Source organism: Cydia pomonella, chromosome 25 (assembly GCF_033807575.1).
Source record: "Cydia pomonella isolate Wapato2018A chromosome 25, ilCydPomo1, whole genome shotgun sequence".
NCBI classification, from domain to species: Eukaryota; Metazoa; Arthropoda; class Insecta; order Lepidoptera; family Tortricidae; genus Cydia; species Cydia pomonella.
The window spans coordinates 2,355,358-2,373,575 of record NC_084727.1 but is presented as its reverse complement, the minus strand read 5'-3'; the positions used below and the strand labels follow the sequence as shown (position 1 = coordinate 2,373,575).

The following is an 18,218-nucleotide window of genomic DNA, read 5'->3' as shown; positions in this document are numbered from 1 at the left end:
TTAGGCATTAAAACATACGTGATCTTTTTATGAAACTCGTTTCGTTCGTTTCATAAACCCGCACTCGTATTTTAATGCCTTTATGTAGCAGTCACATAAACTACAATTATTTAGTTTTTTTTTTATTAGTAGATAAGCATTTGACGCAATCTCAGCTAAATCTGATCTGGCTTTGCAAACTGCAGAGAGTGGAAACATCACCGTAAACGTCAGATTCCTATAAGAATATGTCGTTTTGTAGTGGCTTCGCCAGACTTGGTTGCTATCGCAGAGTTAGATTAGTTTTATTTTTTATTCGTTTACTTAAAAAATGTTACATTTACATATTTAAGAAGGCTTTTAAAGGCGCAAGCTATTTATATGTCCTATTTTAAGATTGTAAAATGTGCTAATATAGATTTATTATGCTTGAAACTACGTTGGCACTAATAATACTATGTTATAATCAGCGTGCTATGAATGCGGCCACACTAACAATACACGCATCAGTATTATTGACAGTATTTTCTGTACTGATCACCTTTACCATCAATCAGCAGACTATGGCTCATACTTGAAATTCTAAGTAACTATTTCTCAATAAATCTTAACTTCAGTTATAAGAAGATAAATAATCAATATAATAAGTAGTATTTATTTTATTATTAAGTATAATTAATCTTAATCCAATTTAGCTATTAAATAATGGCATGAAACTGACATACTTATAAAACCTTACTTTTAAACGATTTTTTATAGTCGTAATTCGTCTTTTCATTATTTGAAGTAACCTCTAGACTCTAAATCATCTAAAACATACTTCCGTACATTACATATTTAATTCTTTATCTCTATACGTTTCGCCCCATAGAAAATGCTTGCAGTTTTACTAATGTACAATCGTCAAACATAAGATTTACCAATGCTCAGTTATGACGTGGTTCCCGTTCACAGCACGCTGCGTATACTGTTGACTGACAATAAACCTTATAACCACACGTATAAGGTCCACTATTCAGTTTAGAGTGTCGCTATTAAAGAAAGGATGCTAACACGAAGAATTTCGTACAATGACCCTCCTGTTCATATCTCCTATCGCACACGTATATGTAGTTATATTGCCAAAGAAAAAACGCTTACCAGTGGATTTTAGTACATAGACTCGCCTGTTGCTATCTCTATCGCACGTGAATAATTATATTGCTTTCACGCTCGCACAGTGACATTGACAGTCATGGGCGGGACAGCGATATTATTGCGCGAGCAATATACATAGCAACAGGAGTAGTAAGCGTCTTTTGTTTATCCCGCCATGCTGCTGGCGGTCAATGTCACTGTGGGAGCGGGTCTGCGATATAATTATGCGGCGTGTGACAGAGACTAACAAGCGGGTCAACGTACGAGATTCCTCGTACTTATGGTTATTTTAGTATATGCATGCCCAGATTCTGAGATTGGCTTAATATAACCCTGCCTGCGCGCGGAACGCACTGCCGAATACTGATGTGTAATGGTGTCGCGGGGTTAAGGTGATATTTATAAAAATAATTAACAGTTATGAAAGATTCACGGTTATAGTTTCACTAGACTTCAGTCGACCGGGATTACCTTTTGTATTGTTTTCTAACTCCCGATATTTGGACGCGGGTATAGTCGTTTGAATTGTAACTGGCTCCGAGCGGCTAATCCTTTGTCTATTGTTAAGTAAAACCGCACGTGTCACTACCTGCAAAAAAAGGGTCGTATAATTCGCCTTAACGCGCCTTTATTACGCATCTCAAGGACACATTTTAGGCTGGTTCTGTGGCGTTCGACTCGCCGGCACTCAGTAACCGTAGAGAGATCACACAAGAAATCGCATATTATTTTTTCCATTTGTTCATTTTGAATCTTATTGCAATTTCTATAGGAGTTGGAATTCAATAGCCGGTTAAAGTGACCGGACCATTTTTTATGCCGGTAGTAGCACGTGCGGTTTTACTTAACAATAGACAAAGGATTAGCCGCTCGGGGCCAGCTGCAAATCTAACGACTATATACATGCTCGTCGTCGGGATATCGGGAGCTTGAAAATAATACAAAAGGTAATCACGGTCCATATCCCGGTCGATTTAACTTTAGTGAAACATACGACGTCTGAATCTTCTGCGGTTGGAGAAAAATAGGGTGAATCAACTTTTTTTTAATGTTGGGCCATCTACTGATCATGTTAGTAGAACGTGATGCAACGTTTCGTCAAACTGTGCCGCTATTGTCTCTCGGATAACGAGATGGAATAACAACATAAATAGTTGATCCACCCAATGCCTAAAACTCAAGTAAAAAGTCCATGTAGTTTCATGGAGTTTTTACTAAAGTATGATATATTTTGAAGCAATTGCTGTTTAACCCCTCGACATCTTTTAAACCTGTTTTTAGACGTAAGGGTGTATGCCTGACGGTGTTCTAGCACAATTTAGTATTAGGAGCCATTTATAATAACACGAGCTTTAAGTTAATGTATTTAGGGCTATTTTTGTTTATCCTTTTGACTAATCTACTGGATCAACACACTTTGTAACATAAGACTTGGAAGTTTCACGAATGCTAGAGTCACGCTATGTAGAACAGTGAAATACAGGGTGTATTTGCAACCCTGAGTGGACGCTCGAAGCGGAGCGTTCGGCGGGGCGTTCAGCGTGGCGTCGGGCTCACAAGTGATGTGAGCGGCGTGCACTAAGGCTGCTCCTATACGTTTGCATTTGTTAAACATGCACGTCGCACGCCCCACTGCACGCCCAATTCGAGCGTCCACTCGGGCCTTACACTTAGCCATATTTTATCATACTAATCAACGTTCACTATGAAACGAAGCCCGAAATCGCGGCGTTTCATTGTGGAACGACGAGGTATTTGTGGCTGCACATAAGAATTTTATGTTTTTCGACGATAACTTTTTGCCACAGGGGCACTTTTCGTGTCTAATAAAAATAACCAAAAAATACAAAATACATTACAAATATGTAATCATTACATTTATCAGTCTCTAAATGTCGAATTACACAAACACTATGATAAAAAAATACAAACAAATACTAAAATTCTTCAGTCTTAAGTGTCAGAGATAAAATATAATTATAAAATAAAAAGATCATTAAATTATCCTTAGAGGTGTCGAAGACTTGAATTCTTATATACATAAATTATTTAAATACAAGAAATTAAACATACAAGAACCGAATGAAGTGTCTCACGTTAATGTCACTTAAAAGTAAAGTTACATACTTATAACAGAATATCCTAACAATAATCGATATCACATGTAACCAATGGCAAAAACTGGCCGAAGACCGACCCGTATGGCGTCGTGCTGTTCACGATGGTCAAGCCAAACACGACGATGCCTGGTTTACCTCTTTAAGAGAGAAACGTATGAGGCGCCACGAGCAGGCCTCCAACCCTCGCCCACCTGGGCAAACACCTGCCGCGTGTGTGGACGTGGGATCCTCTCTCGCATAGGGCTATACAGCCACGAACGCAAGTGTCGTTACCAGAATGCTGCTTAAAACATCTCACACAGATGAAAAGGCCTATTATTATTATTAATCTATGATATTTATTACGGATCTGGAAATCTGCACTACTCCCAGTTTTTTTCGTCAATACCATAACAAGTTTTCATCGAACACAGTTATGCTGGGTAATGTGGAAAACATCAACATCTAAGTACAAACTTTGAAAAAAAAAATCACGGGTCTTAGTATAGGTAGGTTGTTAAACCGTTATACGTAGGTCACTAGATAAGTTTTGCAATAGACAAATATGAAACAATGAGGTGGCCTATCGCGTATATTTTATAAAACTATAGTTCCATAGACAATGTTTGGCCGGAAAACTTTTACTTTCTTTTTAAATTTACTTATTATAAAATCGATTTTAACTTTGAAAACGTCGGCGTGGGGCTAAGGACAATTTACGTATATTTTATTCAACATTTTCATTCCATACAAATTTAAGATTTTTTAATAAGTAAATTTCAAAAGAAAGAAAATCTTTTCCATTGTCTATGGCAATATAGTTTTAAAAAGTATATGTGATAGGCCACCTTTTTGTTTCATATTTGTCTATTGCAAAACTTATCTAGTGACCTATGTACAGTCAGCGTCAAATACTCTGTAGCAGTCAAAGTGGCCAAATAGTTCGGTTCACCATACTAAATATATGGTGTACCGAACTATTTGGCTACTTTGGTTGCTACAAAGTATTTGACGCTGACTGTACTCGTATTCATCTCTTAAAATATGACGGGGGTCGATACAACAACCTGAATTTCACTGCAACCACGTATACGGACTCTAGCTTCACTTTCACTTCTCTCCCATTCTGCTCGTTAGAGACGGCCTTTTGACGCTACCTGCGGTGGCAGCATGGTTCCATTTTTATCACTTGTCACTATGCCCGTCACTGTCGCGCTTACATACTTGTTAGAACGTGACAGGCATGGTGACAAATGATAAACAGCCGACCATCTTAACCGTAATGGATTCGGCAGTGCCGCGCAGGTGCTTGGTGCCTGCTACTTGCAACCCCTACGTATACTCTATCACTGTAAAACATACTGCTTGTTTCTCCCGTTTCGAGACGTGTGGGTGTGCATCTCGCTCGCGTGTGTTTCATGCGGTACTTAATAGGTACATAGGTGGGCAGCATCAATGGGGTTGGCAACTGTCAAAGGTTTGCATAGATGGCGCCATCATAGCTTGCCCCTGTCTCTAGTTTTGTTCTATGAGATTTGGCTTAAAGTACTGGAATCCAGGTCACCAAATTCCAAAAAAAAAAAACAAGAAATTGACACAATTCTAGGGATTGACAAGGCAAGCTATGTGGCGCCATCTGTTTAATACTTCGACCGGCCAACCCCATTATATAGTGACGACAAAAGTCACCAAATATATCGTAACAAACTCTTGTTAGCATGGAAATAAGGAGGTGTAGGTATATTTGGTCACTCTGAATGTCACTGTATATTTGATGCCGACTGAAGAAGGCATAGTTCGTCTCAAAATACGTTACTTAGACAAATGCTATACTGTCAGCATTCTTGTTTAGCATAAGTCTACCTACACTGTAAGAACAAGGTGTAGTAAAATAGTGGGGATCTGTTTAAGGGCATATTATAGGGATTAGGAAGAAGTAGAAAAAAAATCGCAAAAACATTTTGCCCGTTTGGAGAGTTGGCCGACTTGGACGACCTGCCCCATAGATTTTTTTTTCTAGTCAAAATAAATTTTGTTGTACTTTTTCCTAATCATAACACGATACCCAATATGCCCTTAAACGCATCCCCACTATTTTTGTTACATCCTGTATAGTTACTGTTTACAAAACTAAATTTATCTATTCGTCTTGGCAAATCTTCTTAAAAATATAAATAGTACTGCTTTACTTACGTACTATGAAACCTCATTAAGCCATGTATAGATATGTTACTTTTATTTCTCGTCCGGACACGGTTTTGCAGTGGTAAGCAGGTAGCCAGGTCCAGAGGTCGCACTGTCTTGTTAGGCCGCTTGGCGCTGTGGTTGTGTGTCCCCACGCAACGCAAACGTACAACCTGTAACATCTCACCGCCACAAAAAGCATAAAACACCAGGGGATGCTTTAAAAACAATTATTTGAAGCAACTAACTATGACCTTGAATAACGTCCCCTTACTTTTTGCTGGGGAAAGACTAGATAATGAGTGACGTAATTCAAGGTCAATATATCTGTCCAAATTTTTGTTATTCGCGCAAGCTTCTTTGTTTTTCTAATTTTTTGAGCGTCAACATCAACGCTAGTTCTTAACAAAGGGATAACTTAGATTTAAGAGTAACAAAACAATGCTTTAGACAATCACAGATCATTAGGGTTATGTTAGACAACAAACACATACGCCCGCGAAAGAAGCATATTTGCGTTGCGTGGGGCGACGGGCGTCGGCTAGCCTTAGAGGGTAGGCTGCGTAGTGTGTGCATCACGTCTTGTCTCCTACATAGCGCACAGCTTGACTAGGCCGCGGCGGCGGCCAATGGCCGGTCGGCGCGTGGATACTGCTCTGTAATTGGTTGAGTGTTAAGGTGTCATTTCAATCTCGAACGCGGACGACGTTAAAAGAATTCGTCAGGTTTGTTATATGACATATGAAATAATGAAGTAAGATTTGTTATTTAATGAACGGGATCATCCGTCACATCTCTCCAGAAGACCGGATTTTTTCCAAGAAAGTTTAGTAACCCATTAGTGAAATACTGAAGTTACTGGTACAAATGTGTTATGTAAAAATGATGTCAATTACTAAAGAATAAATAACCGGATTTTTGAGGCTCCAGGCCGGATCACTTTTTCAAACATCAAACATTAATTCAGCAAATAGGCCACAGGGGCACTTTAACACGTTAAATATTAGAAGAAATAAATTTTCCAAAAATTACAAATATCGAATCAATGAAATACTAGATACTTTATTTATTAGAGATGTATAGTCTCTAACCATTGAATTACACAAAAAAATAGTAGGAAAAAAAAATACTAACAAAAACTAAAATTCTTTTTTAAGGATGAAATGTCTCACTTGATAACTTGTGATACTTTTATTTATTTATTTATTTTTTTATTTTTCTGGATAAAGTACAGAAACTACTTAGCGATAGGTTTCAATTTTTCAACCCAACCAATAGCAGAACAGTAAACACGCTCCGATTGGTCCGCGCCGCTCGCCGCAATCAGTTGTCGATGTATTCATCTCACACTTCTGAACGACTCTTTTATTGTTTCAATAAATACACATTTGTTTTATTCAATGCCTGTGCCCTAGCGCCGCTATACGCTGTCAATCGTGTTTTGAGAGTCGTGTAGAGGCGTCATTAGAGCTTCGCAGTTACGATTTGTAAATCGCAATATATAAAAATATTTTCTTCCTGTTATAAAGAATGTCTTTCAGAGGCATTTGGTACTTAAATGGCTTAAATGCGCCTAAGTCTATTTCTTCGACTAAAAAATGTTAGCGCTATGTGATAAACGAAAGAAGTTTTATGAGAGTAGTCCTATAATTAGGTTTTTTGTTATGTCATCAACTTAAAGCTCACCGAGAGAAAACACTGCCATAGAGTGGTTAACTTCATCAAAACACAATAATGACCATGCTGTAAAAAGTCGTTATTAGTACAGCCATCTTGAAGTTTAAAAATCTGCTCTAGCTCTCTCTCGGTGATCCTCAGTGAAATAGGTCGTCGTAGCCTAACTGAATGTTAATATAAAAAAGACAAATATATTGCGCTTTACTATCCGTAGTTGCGGGCTCCGGGCGGGCGACAGCATGCACCACAGCTCATACTGTTTGGTTCTGTACATACTACTTACGTCGTAGCGCTGCGATGAGACATGTTTATAGAGGCTGGGTACTTTACTGTGCGATTCAAAATGAGGGTACGTTCGAAAACCTGTGCGATTCGTCCACTCGGGCGAGGTGTTGTTCGGAACCGCTGTCAAGTTGCCTGCAAGCATAGAATGACGATTTTGTTACAATCTTTATTAAATAAAACTAAAGTCATCGCTTTTACAATGTGGGTATCGCTTATATGCACACTTAGTTTTCGAATTGATTTTTTTATTGAATTTTCAAAACTTTTAAGTCTTATAACACACAGTAAAGTGCCCGCAGTAGATCCGGTCGATGGCGACCCCCCAAATATTTTACGCCAACTAACCCCACGTTTAAATTGTATTTTATTATTATTACGTGTACCGCATGCGATCTTCCTCACTTTTGGATACCCTGTGAATGTGTTCCGTGTTCTAAATGTATAATAATTTCCGCGTCCGTGGAGTTTCGCCCCGTGTGGCTCGGTGCCCGCGGCCGGCGGCGACCAATCAGCTCGCGCGCCGCGCCGCGGCCCGGCCCACACTACGCGAAACTTTACAGGCGTCCTGCCACATTTATTTACCATTTTGGCCGCTAGCAACTCAGCTTTGGTATTTTGTAGATTGGTTTTAAGATATGAAATAAAATATTTGGCTGGTCGCTTTCATTATTAGATCTTGGCTGTTTCCTAAGATTATGCTCCAGTGACAAGTAACAGACAAAATATTGTTATTTTTCTGAGTTTTGTTAAGGGTTGCGGTAATTAACATTAGCTCATACAATTGTATGTTCGTTTGTTTTAATGCAGGTTTTTCTCTCGTTCCTGTATTATATATACTTATGTTAAATATGTCGTTCTGTTAATATTTCTGTATTCTATATTACTATTATGTTTCATATGTTATTTTAAAAAGTTATAAGGGATTTTCTACGCTAACATTTTAAATGCTGTAAATGAAACTAAAAACACACTAAAAGAAAAATCCCTTATAATTTGTTATTAATTCCTACCATTTTTATATTATGTATGCCCTTTTTCGACTCTTTACGCATTTCAAAAGCTCAGATCATAAACAATTAAAAAAAAAAATAATAATAATGGTTATTATTATTATTATAAAGTCAAAGATTTCGAACATACATAATATATTTATACCTTAATACCTAAGTTGGTCCGTCAAATATGTATTTATTTATGCTCCACCATTTTTGTTATTATGTTGTACCGTTTCCGTTGTATTTTATACTATATATATCGAACGAGACGAGAAACACACTGCTAGCCATCACCCGCCTTAACGTTTTCGTTTGGTTTATGGTTTCCTAGTTCATATGGAGTTGGTGCGACGTTTTACCACTAACAAAGTCGTGCCGGCTCTGTATTTCTTAACCAAGTCAATATAAGGACGCCCACAGCTTGAAGGGTGCTTAAGAAAGTAATTAATCTCAAATTGGGTTAAAGGAGATAGTACTCGAATTTTATAATTGAAATCAGGTATAGTGCTGCCTCCTAATTTGAAAAGGTTATGATAATTTATATATTCGATATAAACGGAATCCATATAGTATATGTATTAATTTTTATTTTATTTTGCTTATAAAAAATGGGTACTCTGTAAAGCTCTCTTTTTTGTACAGTCAGCAATACTATTCGCTTAGCACCTTTGCATACAATCTTCTATGCAGGGGGGTATCTTTTCTCTGCAGCTGACTATTAAATTATACATATTATATTTGCCTTCCAAATTTGAATATTATTTGACAGTATATGATTATCTGATGACAGGAATAAAATTATCATGAGTTTCTTATCGTGCCTTAATTCTGCTTATTCTAACATTTTATTCGAACCTTACATATTATTTGATTTATTCATTAGAAAAGTCAACAAGAAAAAATGGCATTGATCTGTTAAAAACTGTATGGTAATCGCACTCTGCATTACCCGACAGCACTATACCGATAGTTCTATCAATCCACTCCGCTAACCCATTCGGCTGTGACGTCCTTACCGAGTGTGAAATAGATAAGTAATGTGGTGTGCATTGGCAGATGGGCGGCGTGTACGCGGGCCTGCAGTACCCGCCGCGGGGGCCCTTCGCGTCTCCGCCGCACTACATGTCACATACGCAGGTGAGTATAAATACGAGTATACTGCACACACCAATAACTTGTATAGGTACTAATTTAAATATATTTGTATTTTCCGTTTCTTACAAAAACGAAAAGATTATCGACAAGTTACATCTTGTGCAGTTAAAGGGTTCATTTTGTTTGGTCCTTTTGGCTTTGTAGTTATTTGTTATAAGTGGTACGTGTAGAAAAAAATATAGTTTGGATTATAATCCTAACGTGTATCATACTATTCTTTATCCTAAAGTCAATTATTGCTCCCAATTCTAATAGCCAAAACTACCGGGATGGGTTTTAGTTTAGGCAACCAACCACACAACCAGAAAAACATTTAAAGTTTGATCTGCGGCTGGCAAAATGTTAATCATATGCATTCTTCTTAGCGAGCGGAAGGCGGGCGACTAGAGCTCGCTCACGGCGGCGACGGCGCGCTGTCCCCGCTGCAGCCCACCCCGGACCTACATCATGCTCCTCTACTATTACACACAGAGGTATATTCCTAAAGGTTGTCCGGAAGAGATCGCTCATTAGTCATAATACCGCCTGTTGTTGTCTCTCCCATTAATTAATTGTTTTTTCTTTAAGTTGTATCTATAAAGAGTATTATACGTAGAGTATCTATCTACATATTCATATTACATGTGCAAATTCATCTCTTACTCCGTAAGGTATATTACCACTTGTCGTGATGGTAGAATTTAAAAGATTAAGTAAGATTCAAATTCTAAATAAATGCCAAGTTTTCCTATTATTTCAATTGAAGTAGCAAATAAATTTTTCGAAATTACCATATTAACTAAGTACCTAGTTACCAAATAGGAGTGTTATTTACAATTTGGTGCCTTGACCAGGATTTTCTTAGAGAAACCGAACCGATATTCATTACCTTGCGTCAGTGCGTTTATATGCGTATAAATTGTATTGCAGCCCCGAGGCGCGCCGTTAGAGTTGATGCCGCAGCACGCGCGGGCGGCGTTGCCACACCACCACGTGAGTTTACTTTTTAACACGCTTTTATTAGGTCGGCCTGTATGTAACTAACTATGTATTGGAATCTAAGGTAACTAATTAACCATCTTCCAAGGATCGTAGCGTCACGAAAATTGGCAGCTGTATGTAGTTCTGATGACAATACAATAATATGGTACTGTCGAACTGATCTGATGATGGAGCCGGAAGATATGAACTAGAACTTCATGATGGAACATCGTATCATAGTTTGGATTTGTTAGAAAAGTCTTGTAATGAACTTTGAAAAGTCTGATGATGAAGCCGGGAAATAGGCACTGGCATTAAAAGCGTGTTTTTCTAGTGTATTTTAAACTATTAAGTTATAACTTATTTGTCCATTCTCATGTATCTATAAGGTCTTTATATTAGCCATTGCCTAGGCAAGGGGAGCCTCCGATACAGAAGTTTCGGAGCTATTAGCGTATTATACCAAAGTCATTTGTATTATATCAAATTTAGTCTTTCATTGTCATTAATTCATAATCCGCTTTTTATAAATTATTGTAAAACATTCTAGCGGAGCCTTTTTTATAAAGGATTTTTCTTGTGTAAAAATATTTATTTTATTTTTACATGTTATGGGATTATCAATCGTATGAAATCGTACCATCGCCGGTAGTAATTATCTCTAAACCTATATAAGTATATGATAAATACGGGATAGGAGCGAGTAAAACCACAGACGGCCGTTAGCGCACTGGCATATATTTAAACAAGTAACACCGTGTGGTCGCAGCCTCACGCACACATATGTAACAGTATATATGACATATGAGTTTGAAAATCTTACAGCAGTTGCATCGCCAGCATTATATTATTTAGCTGAAAGTTATACTCTGGCAAGCTAACTTTGTCAGTAGATAAAGGCGTGAAATCGTAATTTGTGTGGTAATCGATCCTTTCCGCTTACATTTTTCAAATTTGCCCCATATTCCTAGTGACAAAGCTAGCTCGCCAGAGTATTAAGTCGCTCTGCTATTCATTTGGCTGCGATGTTTAAGCTGGTGGATTACTACTGGGTCAATCTCCAGAATTGTGTTTGCGTCTAAACTCCGTGAACCATACTAAATGTATGAAAAGTTTGACGGAGTCGAGTCTGACCGCAGTTATATTATTTGAGAATGAAACTTAAAATTATATATAAATATAAAACTTTAAATAAAATAAATAAATAAATAAATAAATAAATATTATAGGACTTTATTACACAAATTGACTAAGTCCCACAGTAAGCTCAATAAGGCTTGTGTTGAGGGTACTTAGACAACGATATATATAATATATAAATATTTATAAATACTTAAATACATAGAAAACACCCATGACTCAGGAACAAATATCCATGCTCATCACACGAATACATGCCCTTACCAGGATTTGAACCCGGGACCATCAGCTTCGTAGGCAGGGTCACTACCCACTAGGCCAGACCGGACTTTAAATGAAAAACTATAAATTCGACTTTAAAATATAGTTTCGAGTTACGATAGACGTCTTATTTTGAAAACTCTTACAATATACCTTCAAACTACCCAACTATGGACCAAAAGCTTCCATATTCATTCCATCAGGCGGGCCGTATGCTTGTTTGCCACAGTCGTAGTATAAAAAAAATCTACGCTCTAAAAAAACGGTTTGATTGAACTTGTCGGCCATAGTTGTAGTAGGGGAGTATAGTTGGGTGGTATGTGGTATAAAGAATACTGGTGGTGCTGGTGGATAAACGGTGTAGTATGTGACGCAGCGGCGGAGCGCGCTGGGCGGCGTGGGCGCGGGCGGCGCGGCGCTGGGCGGGCTGGGCGGGCTCGGCGCGCTGGCGCCGCCCCCCGCGCTGGCGCACTCGCGCGGCGCGCGCCCCTACGTGCGCCACGCGCCGCGCTGGCCGCACGCGCTGCATATACACGCGCAGGTACGTGGGGACACTACACTAGTACACTAGGTGCACTATGTACCGCGGTTGGGCCGGCTCACATACACGCGCAGGTACGTGGGGACACAAGGCGTTATTTATAAACGCTTGTCAAGTCAACAAGCCTGCATCTATCAACTGAAGAAAGTTGTAATGTAGGCAATTTGTTACAATTTGGTGCCGCGACCAGGATTTGCTTAGAATCATGAACTAAGAGAAGCCTTAACTTTAAGTAAAATAAGAATGTTCGAGGCTTGAGAGTTTTTTTTTTTCTTTTAATACATAGCTTTACTTTCCTTTAGTCTTTAACACATATGTAACTAAAAGTCCCTACGAACAGAGAGCCCGCCTAGCGGGTCGTCGCAGTAAATTTGTTAAACCTCCGCTGAGATCTAAGGACTAACACGAATGTGCATGGTTGCACTTTCCTGTGACGATTTTTACGCTTATGCAATCACGGGTAGAGTGGAGGGTCGCTCCATAAAACGGTCGCTTTTAAAACTAGCTCTGGAAAATTTACAAAAAATTACAAAAGTTGAATCGACAAAAAATTATTTAATTTTTTAACTAATTCTCGTGAAATGTTGTTCACTCGTACAGGAGAACATCCGAATATAAACGAAGCATATTATATTGCACGTAAACGAATTACTAAATTTTACTATAAGTATGTTATATTACTTTATACTTTAGGTCTTAATTGATTTAATATATATTAAGTATTAATGCGTGTTGTGATTATCTATAAATGGATAGACAATGTATTTTTGGATTTTTATTTGTATTAATGTAGTGTTGTACCTGTTGGTAAACCTTAAATAAATAAATAAGAAAATGTTTCAGTCAAACCAAAACGGATCAATAAATACAACCGCGATACGACACTAGATTGATTTCTTATTGTCAAAGGCACTTATTAATAGTATGAACGTTTGATGTATGTTAGTTTTTTTTAAGAAACAAACACGTCTTTTATACTTATATATAAGTTATATTATATATATAGTCCTCCTCATCGTTTTCGATGACGGCGACCCTAAATAAACACATTATGGACGTTGTCTAGCATGAGCCCTAATGTGGCTGGCCAGGCCGAACTTGCTCTTAAATACTCTATTGCACGCGTGACAATAAAATATCTTAACATCATGTTTAACATAAATGACTACATTGTAAAAAAAACAGCTTGAACACACAACAATTAAACAAAAGACAAAGCTTTGTTATTCCTACTTATACAATAATAATAAAAAAAAACTGAGAAATACGATTTGATAGTAATATAATTACTAATTAGTTAACAGCGCCGATGTTGTGTGTTACAGGGCGGCGCGGGCGGAGGCGCGGGCGCGGGCGTGGGCGGCGGGCTCATCACGGCCGTGCCGCACGTGCCCTCGCTGCACGTGCCGCTGCCGCCGCCGCCGCCCACCTACCAGGTCAGCACTACTCACTTGTCTCTACATTTACTGAAAGCTCCCACTATGTTGCTTACGATAAGAACGAGATCTTTATACGAATAACCTGTCAAGGCGCATGCGAGAAAATGGGACCTTCTGCTTGGAGACATTTTATCTTTAACAGCTGAAGAACCTCCTATTCCATCGGAGAAAGGTCCTTATGTTTGTTTGAAACAAATGTATATTTCAAGGTCAAGCTGAATCGGACCAGAAGACTGACTATTCAATGCGCGACGGAGCGTGCATTGTATATGTACTTATATCAAGATACGGTTTTCGATCTAGAGTATCTAGTCTACAACGCGGCTGAGCCTCCAACGCACACTGACTTTATCATGTATTGAAAACAGTGAATGTACGCCGTTTTGAATATTTAAATAGTAATACAATGGCGTCACCTTCAACGCGCGGGTCTTTCAACGCTAATCGCACACGTCGGGGAAACAACTCTTTTATACTTCCCGATTGCTTTAATTTCTAAAAAAAAATACGAAAAAATATCTAATCCTCAACGCAAAGAACTAAAGGCCAGACTGATCGGACCACTGTTGGAATTATACTCCGTGCGGTGAATTATTTATTTCAATGACATTTTTTTTATTGCCACTAATATTTCCTGTAACATTGAAGGTGTTCCTGAACCTCCTGGCGATGTTCCCGCTGTCGCCGTACGCGGAGGCGCGCGCCGGCGGCAGCGAGGCCGGCGACTCGCCCGAGACCGAGAACTACGAGGCGCTGCTCTCGCTGGCCGAGCGCCTCGGCGAGGCCAAGCCGCGCGGCCTCGCGCGCCACGAGATCGACCAGCTGCCCAGCTACAAGTTCTGCCAGCAGACGCACCAGGGTGGGTATACCATACTGGACAGGGAACTGCGAGGCTTTCGCTGATCATACGGAATAGCACAAAAATACGTCTACAAATAATTTCTAGGAATATTTTTCTTACAAAATGTCATTAAAATTTTAAACTACAATAATTTAACTCAAACAACGTATCTACATATTGTTCCAATAATTCTCAATAATTTGCTGCAGTAAAAAATTAATGACAACTGTTTTTGGACTATCCTGTAGAAGCTCAATGAGGCCTTCAGCCTGCCGGGTCGCTTATAGACATATATTGTTCTGCGTTTGAGCACTAACTTCCCGCAGCTCGGCCTTCGGCCTCGTGTAAAGAAGCGCAGGTGGCTCCACAAGGGTTTGAAGGTCGTGCAGGTTGGCTTATTACGATACGAAAGGTTTAGTTGCGAGGTCTCGAGATCGATTAGCTAGCCAGTTCTGTAAACAGAGGCATTAAACTAACAAGTGAAGGTACTCAACTGTCCGGTTTCGATTTGATTTATATGTTATAGAGTAGTTTAAAATAAAAGACACGTATTTTTTTAGCTGCCCAAACTCAACCTATTGGGAAAAATTGTCCTCCAAAGTACTAAAAAAAATACTAAATCTTCTAGATATGGAGAAACAGATCTGCGGCAAATGGGACCAATTCAGTGTCGGTTCTTCTCTCAGACATATTTCTCAGAGCGCCGCGCATGATAGGCGGGTTCAAAAGGTTAAAAGGGCAAGTTTTTTTATCCTTATAAGTACCATATGAAACTATTATTGACAGCTTATATTTTTGTTCACAGGCGAGCAGACGTCGTGCGTCGTATGTATGTGCGAGTTCGAGGCGCGACAAACTCTACGCGTGCTGCCGTGCGCGCACGAGTTCCACGCCAAGTGCGTCGACAAGTGGCTCCGGGTCAGTACATTACTATACATTACAACTGTCTAACTGTGCGTCGTGTGTGTGCGAGTTCGGCTCTGTATATTGGGAAAGTAAAATAAGTACACTAGCCTAAATTAATTTTTGATAACAGCGCCACCTATGGCCTGTATAGGGAACTATGTAACCTTATTGAATGCGTATCGATTAGTCATCTAGGGCTTGATTAAGTATATAAAGGATCAGATAGATCAGAAATTACGGTAATTTTTCTATGAAATTCCATTTCGAGAGGAAACGTTTTCCACTAACGTAAATCTTAACAAATCACTTTGATTTTGATGTCGATCGCTTCAGCATAATATGATCTAGGTTTATAGGTTTCGCCTTAAAAAAAAAAGTTTTGAAAATTTTGAAAAAAAAAGAAAAAACCTATAAATCTCGTTTTTTTTAGCAATAACAAATTTAAAAAATATGGAGAATGGAAAATAATTCCAAGTGGAAAAACTTTTTCTCTGGATCACGTGGGGGTGGCTGGTTCCATCTTGAGGGGATCCAGTTTCAATGTTATGTATTTATATGGAGCGGGGGTGGCCGAGTGGATATGACGTCCGACTTTAAACCCGGAGGTCGCGGGTTCAAATCCTGGCTCGTCCCAATGGATTTTTCGGAACTTATGTACGAAACAACATTTGATATATACTAGCTTTTCGGTGAAGGAAAACTGCGTAAGGAAACCTGCATACATGCGAAGATATTCAAAGGTGTATGTGAAGTCCCCAATCCGCATTGGGCTGGCGTGGGGACTATAGCCCGAGCCCTCTCGTGCATGAGAGGCCTGGGCCCAGCAGTGGGACGTATATAGGCTGAATTATATTATACAAGGTGCCCGTGAGCCCGTGATGGCAACAGAAGCAAAAAATGTTATATGACTTTTTGTGAAATTCGACAAAAAAAAAACCTTTTTTTTCCCTTTTTTTTGAACACTCCTGTACATAAAACGTATTTTTTATTGATAAACACATAACCTAAAATTAGGTAACTAAAAAGTTTTTATTTATTTGGGGGTAGCCTCTCGAATACATTTCTTTAATTTTTCGATGTCAATCAATAGGTATGTCCACACTAGACCTCAAAGTGGCAATACCGCAGTCAAAAATGTTTTTTGTACCGACTTATGGCGAAAGAATGATTTCGACAAAACATTTAATTATCTCTGAAACTAGGCCTAATCCAGAAAATTTTATATGATATTTTAGTTTCTAAATATTACCAGGAACCCTTAGTTAAAATGTCTCGCAATGCTCACGGGCACCTTGTATAGTATGTATGTGTAATGTATATAATTGTGTCCACAGTCAAATCGAACGTGCCCGATATGCCGCGGGAATGCCTCCGAATACTTCAACAACTCGGAGTGAGGCGCCTCGACCGCAGCCTCCGTGCCCTGCGTGCCCTCTGTGGCCTGTGTGCCCCGCGTGCCCCGTGTGCCCCGCGTGCCCTCTGTGGCCTCCGTGCCCGTGTGGCGGACGGCTGCACTATAACTATTACTATGTTACTAGTTCTATCACAGACAAAACTTTACGTAGCCTCATCTTATGCGCAAGTTTCCAAAAACTTGGAAAAGTTCGCGGAAACTTTAAAAAAATTCACAGGAACTAAAGCATACTTTTATTTTAAAAATTTACAAATTCGATTCCTATACAATAGTTTCCGAATTTTTCAAGCAGAATTTCGCAATTTTACTACTTTACTTACTTCTACTACGTTACTTCAGTAATTATACTATTGAATGATTTTAAAAAAACTAATTGCTGACTATAGAGGGCGCTAAAAGCGATCCGTTGACAGATTTTCTATCTTTTATCTTTACCTCCGTCCGCCATTTTAAAAACTACAGTCTGTCAAACCAATTTTGACAGTATAAAAAGGCGGGTAATTTGATAAATTTTCAATATCACGCCATTTTCTATTTACCAATTAGTTAAAAGACTATACTTGTTGTTGTTTTTTTTATTCGTAAACGTTAACTGTCACTTGATCTGTCAATATGTCTCTACAGCGTCATCTGCATTACGCATTCAGTTTTTAACTCATAGAAAGTTATACAAAAAAAAACATGGTTAATTTCTAAGTAATGTTTTTAAATCAAAAGTTTAGTTATTTAGGACCCATATATTTTGTGCAAACAACATAACTAGATGCACTTTTAACATATTCACACACAGCCGTCAGATATATCGGAAAGGCCAAGGCGCTCATAAATATCTGAACACGCCTCTGTTTTCAAGGCGTTAGAGTTCGCGTTCAGATATTTTTGAGCACTTAGGCCGCTCCGATATATTTGATAGCGACAAGATTAGCGTCGCCTTAAAAGCAAATAAAGATAATAGTGAAGCTCAATTTTGTACTTAGATTTAGACAGAAATAGTTATTTACAGTACATATGGGGCTACTTTATAGCACTAGTGCGAGAAGTAGCATATTACGTTACTGTGTCGAACATTTAAAGGGCCATATGTACTGTAAAACGTTGTACGATACATGTGCGAATAGGTAATTCGCAACTCGTGTCGATTTGAAACACTCCCTTCGGTCGTGTTTTAATTTATCGCCACTCGTTTCGAATTTCCTATTTTTCGC

General features: G+C 38.8%; 1 protein-coding gene across 1 annotated transcript in view; it reads left to right on the top strand.

Moving 5' to 3' along the window:
* Window positions 1-17,120, top strand: part of LOC133531279 (uncharacterized) — a 115,402-nt gene extending 98,282 nt beyond the window's left edge. The window contains exons 20-27 of the mRNA XM_061869410.1: window positions 9,413-9,493; window positions 9,877-9,984; window positions 10,421-10,483; window positions 12,237-12,413; window positions 13,739-13,849; window positions 14,501-14,711; window positions 15,499-15,611; window positions 16,934-17,120. Of these exons, the coding sequence (XP_061725394.1) occupies window positions 9,413-9,493; window positions 9,877-9,984; window positions 10,421-10,483; window positions 12,237-12,413; window positions 13,739-13,849; window positions 14,501-14,711; window positions 15,499-15,611; window positions 16,934-16,996 (927 nt within the window). The 3' untranslated portion in view covers window positions 16,997-17,120. The remainder of the gene's footprint in view (window positions 1-9,412; window positions 9,494-9,876; window positions 9,985-10,420; window positions 10,484-12,236; window positions 12,414-13,738; window positions 13,850-14,500; window positions 14,712-15,498; window positions 15,612-16,933) is intronic.
* Window positions 17,121-18,218: the final 1,098 nt, after the last annotated feature.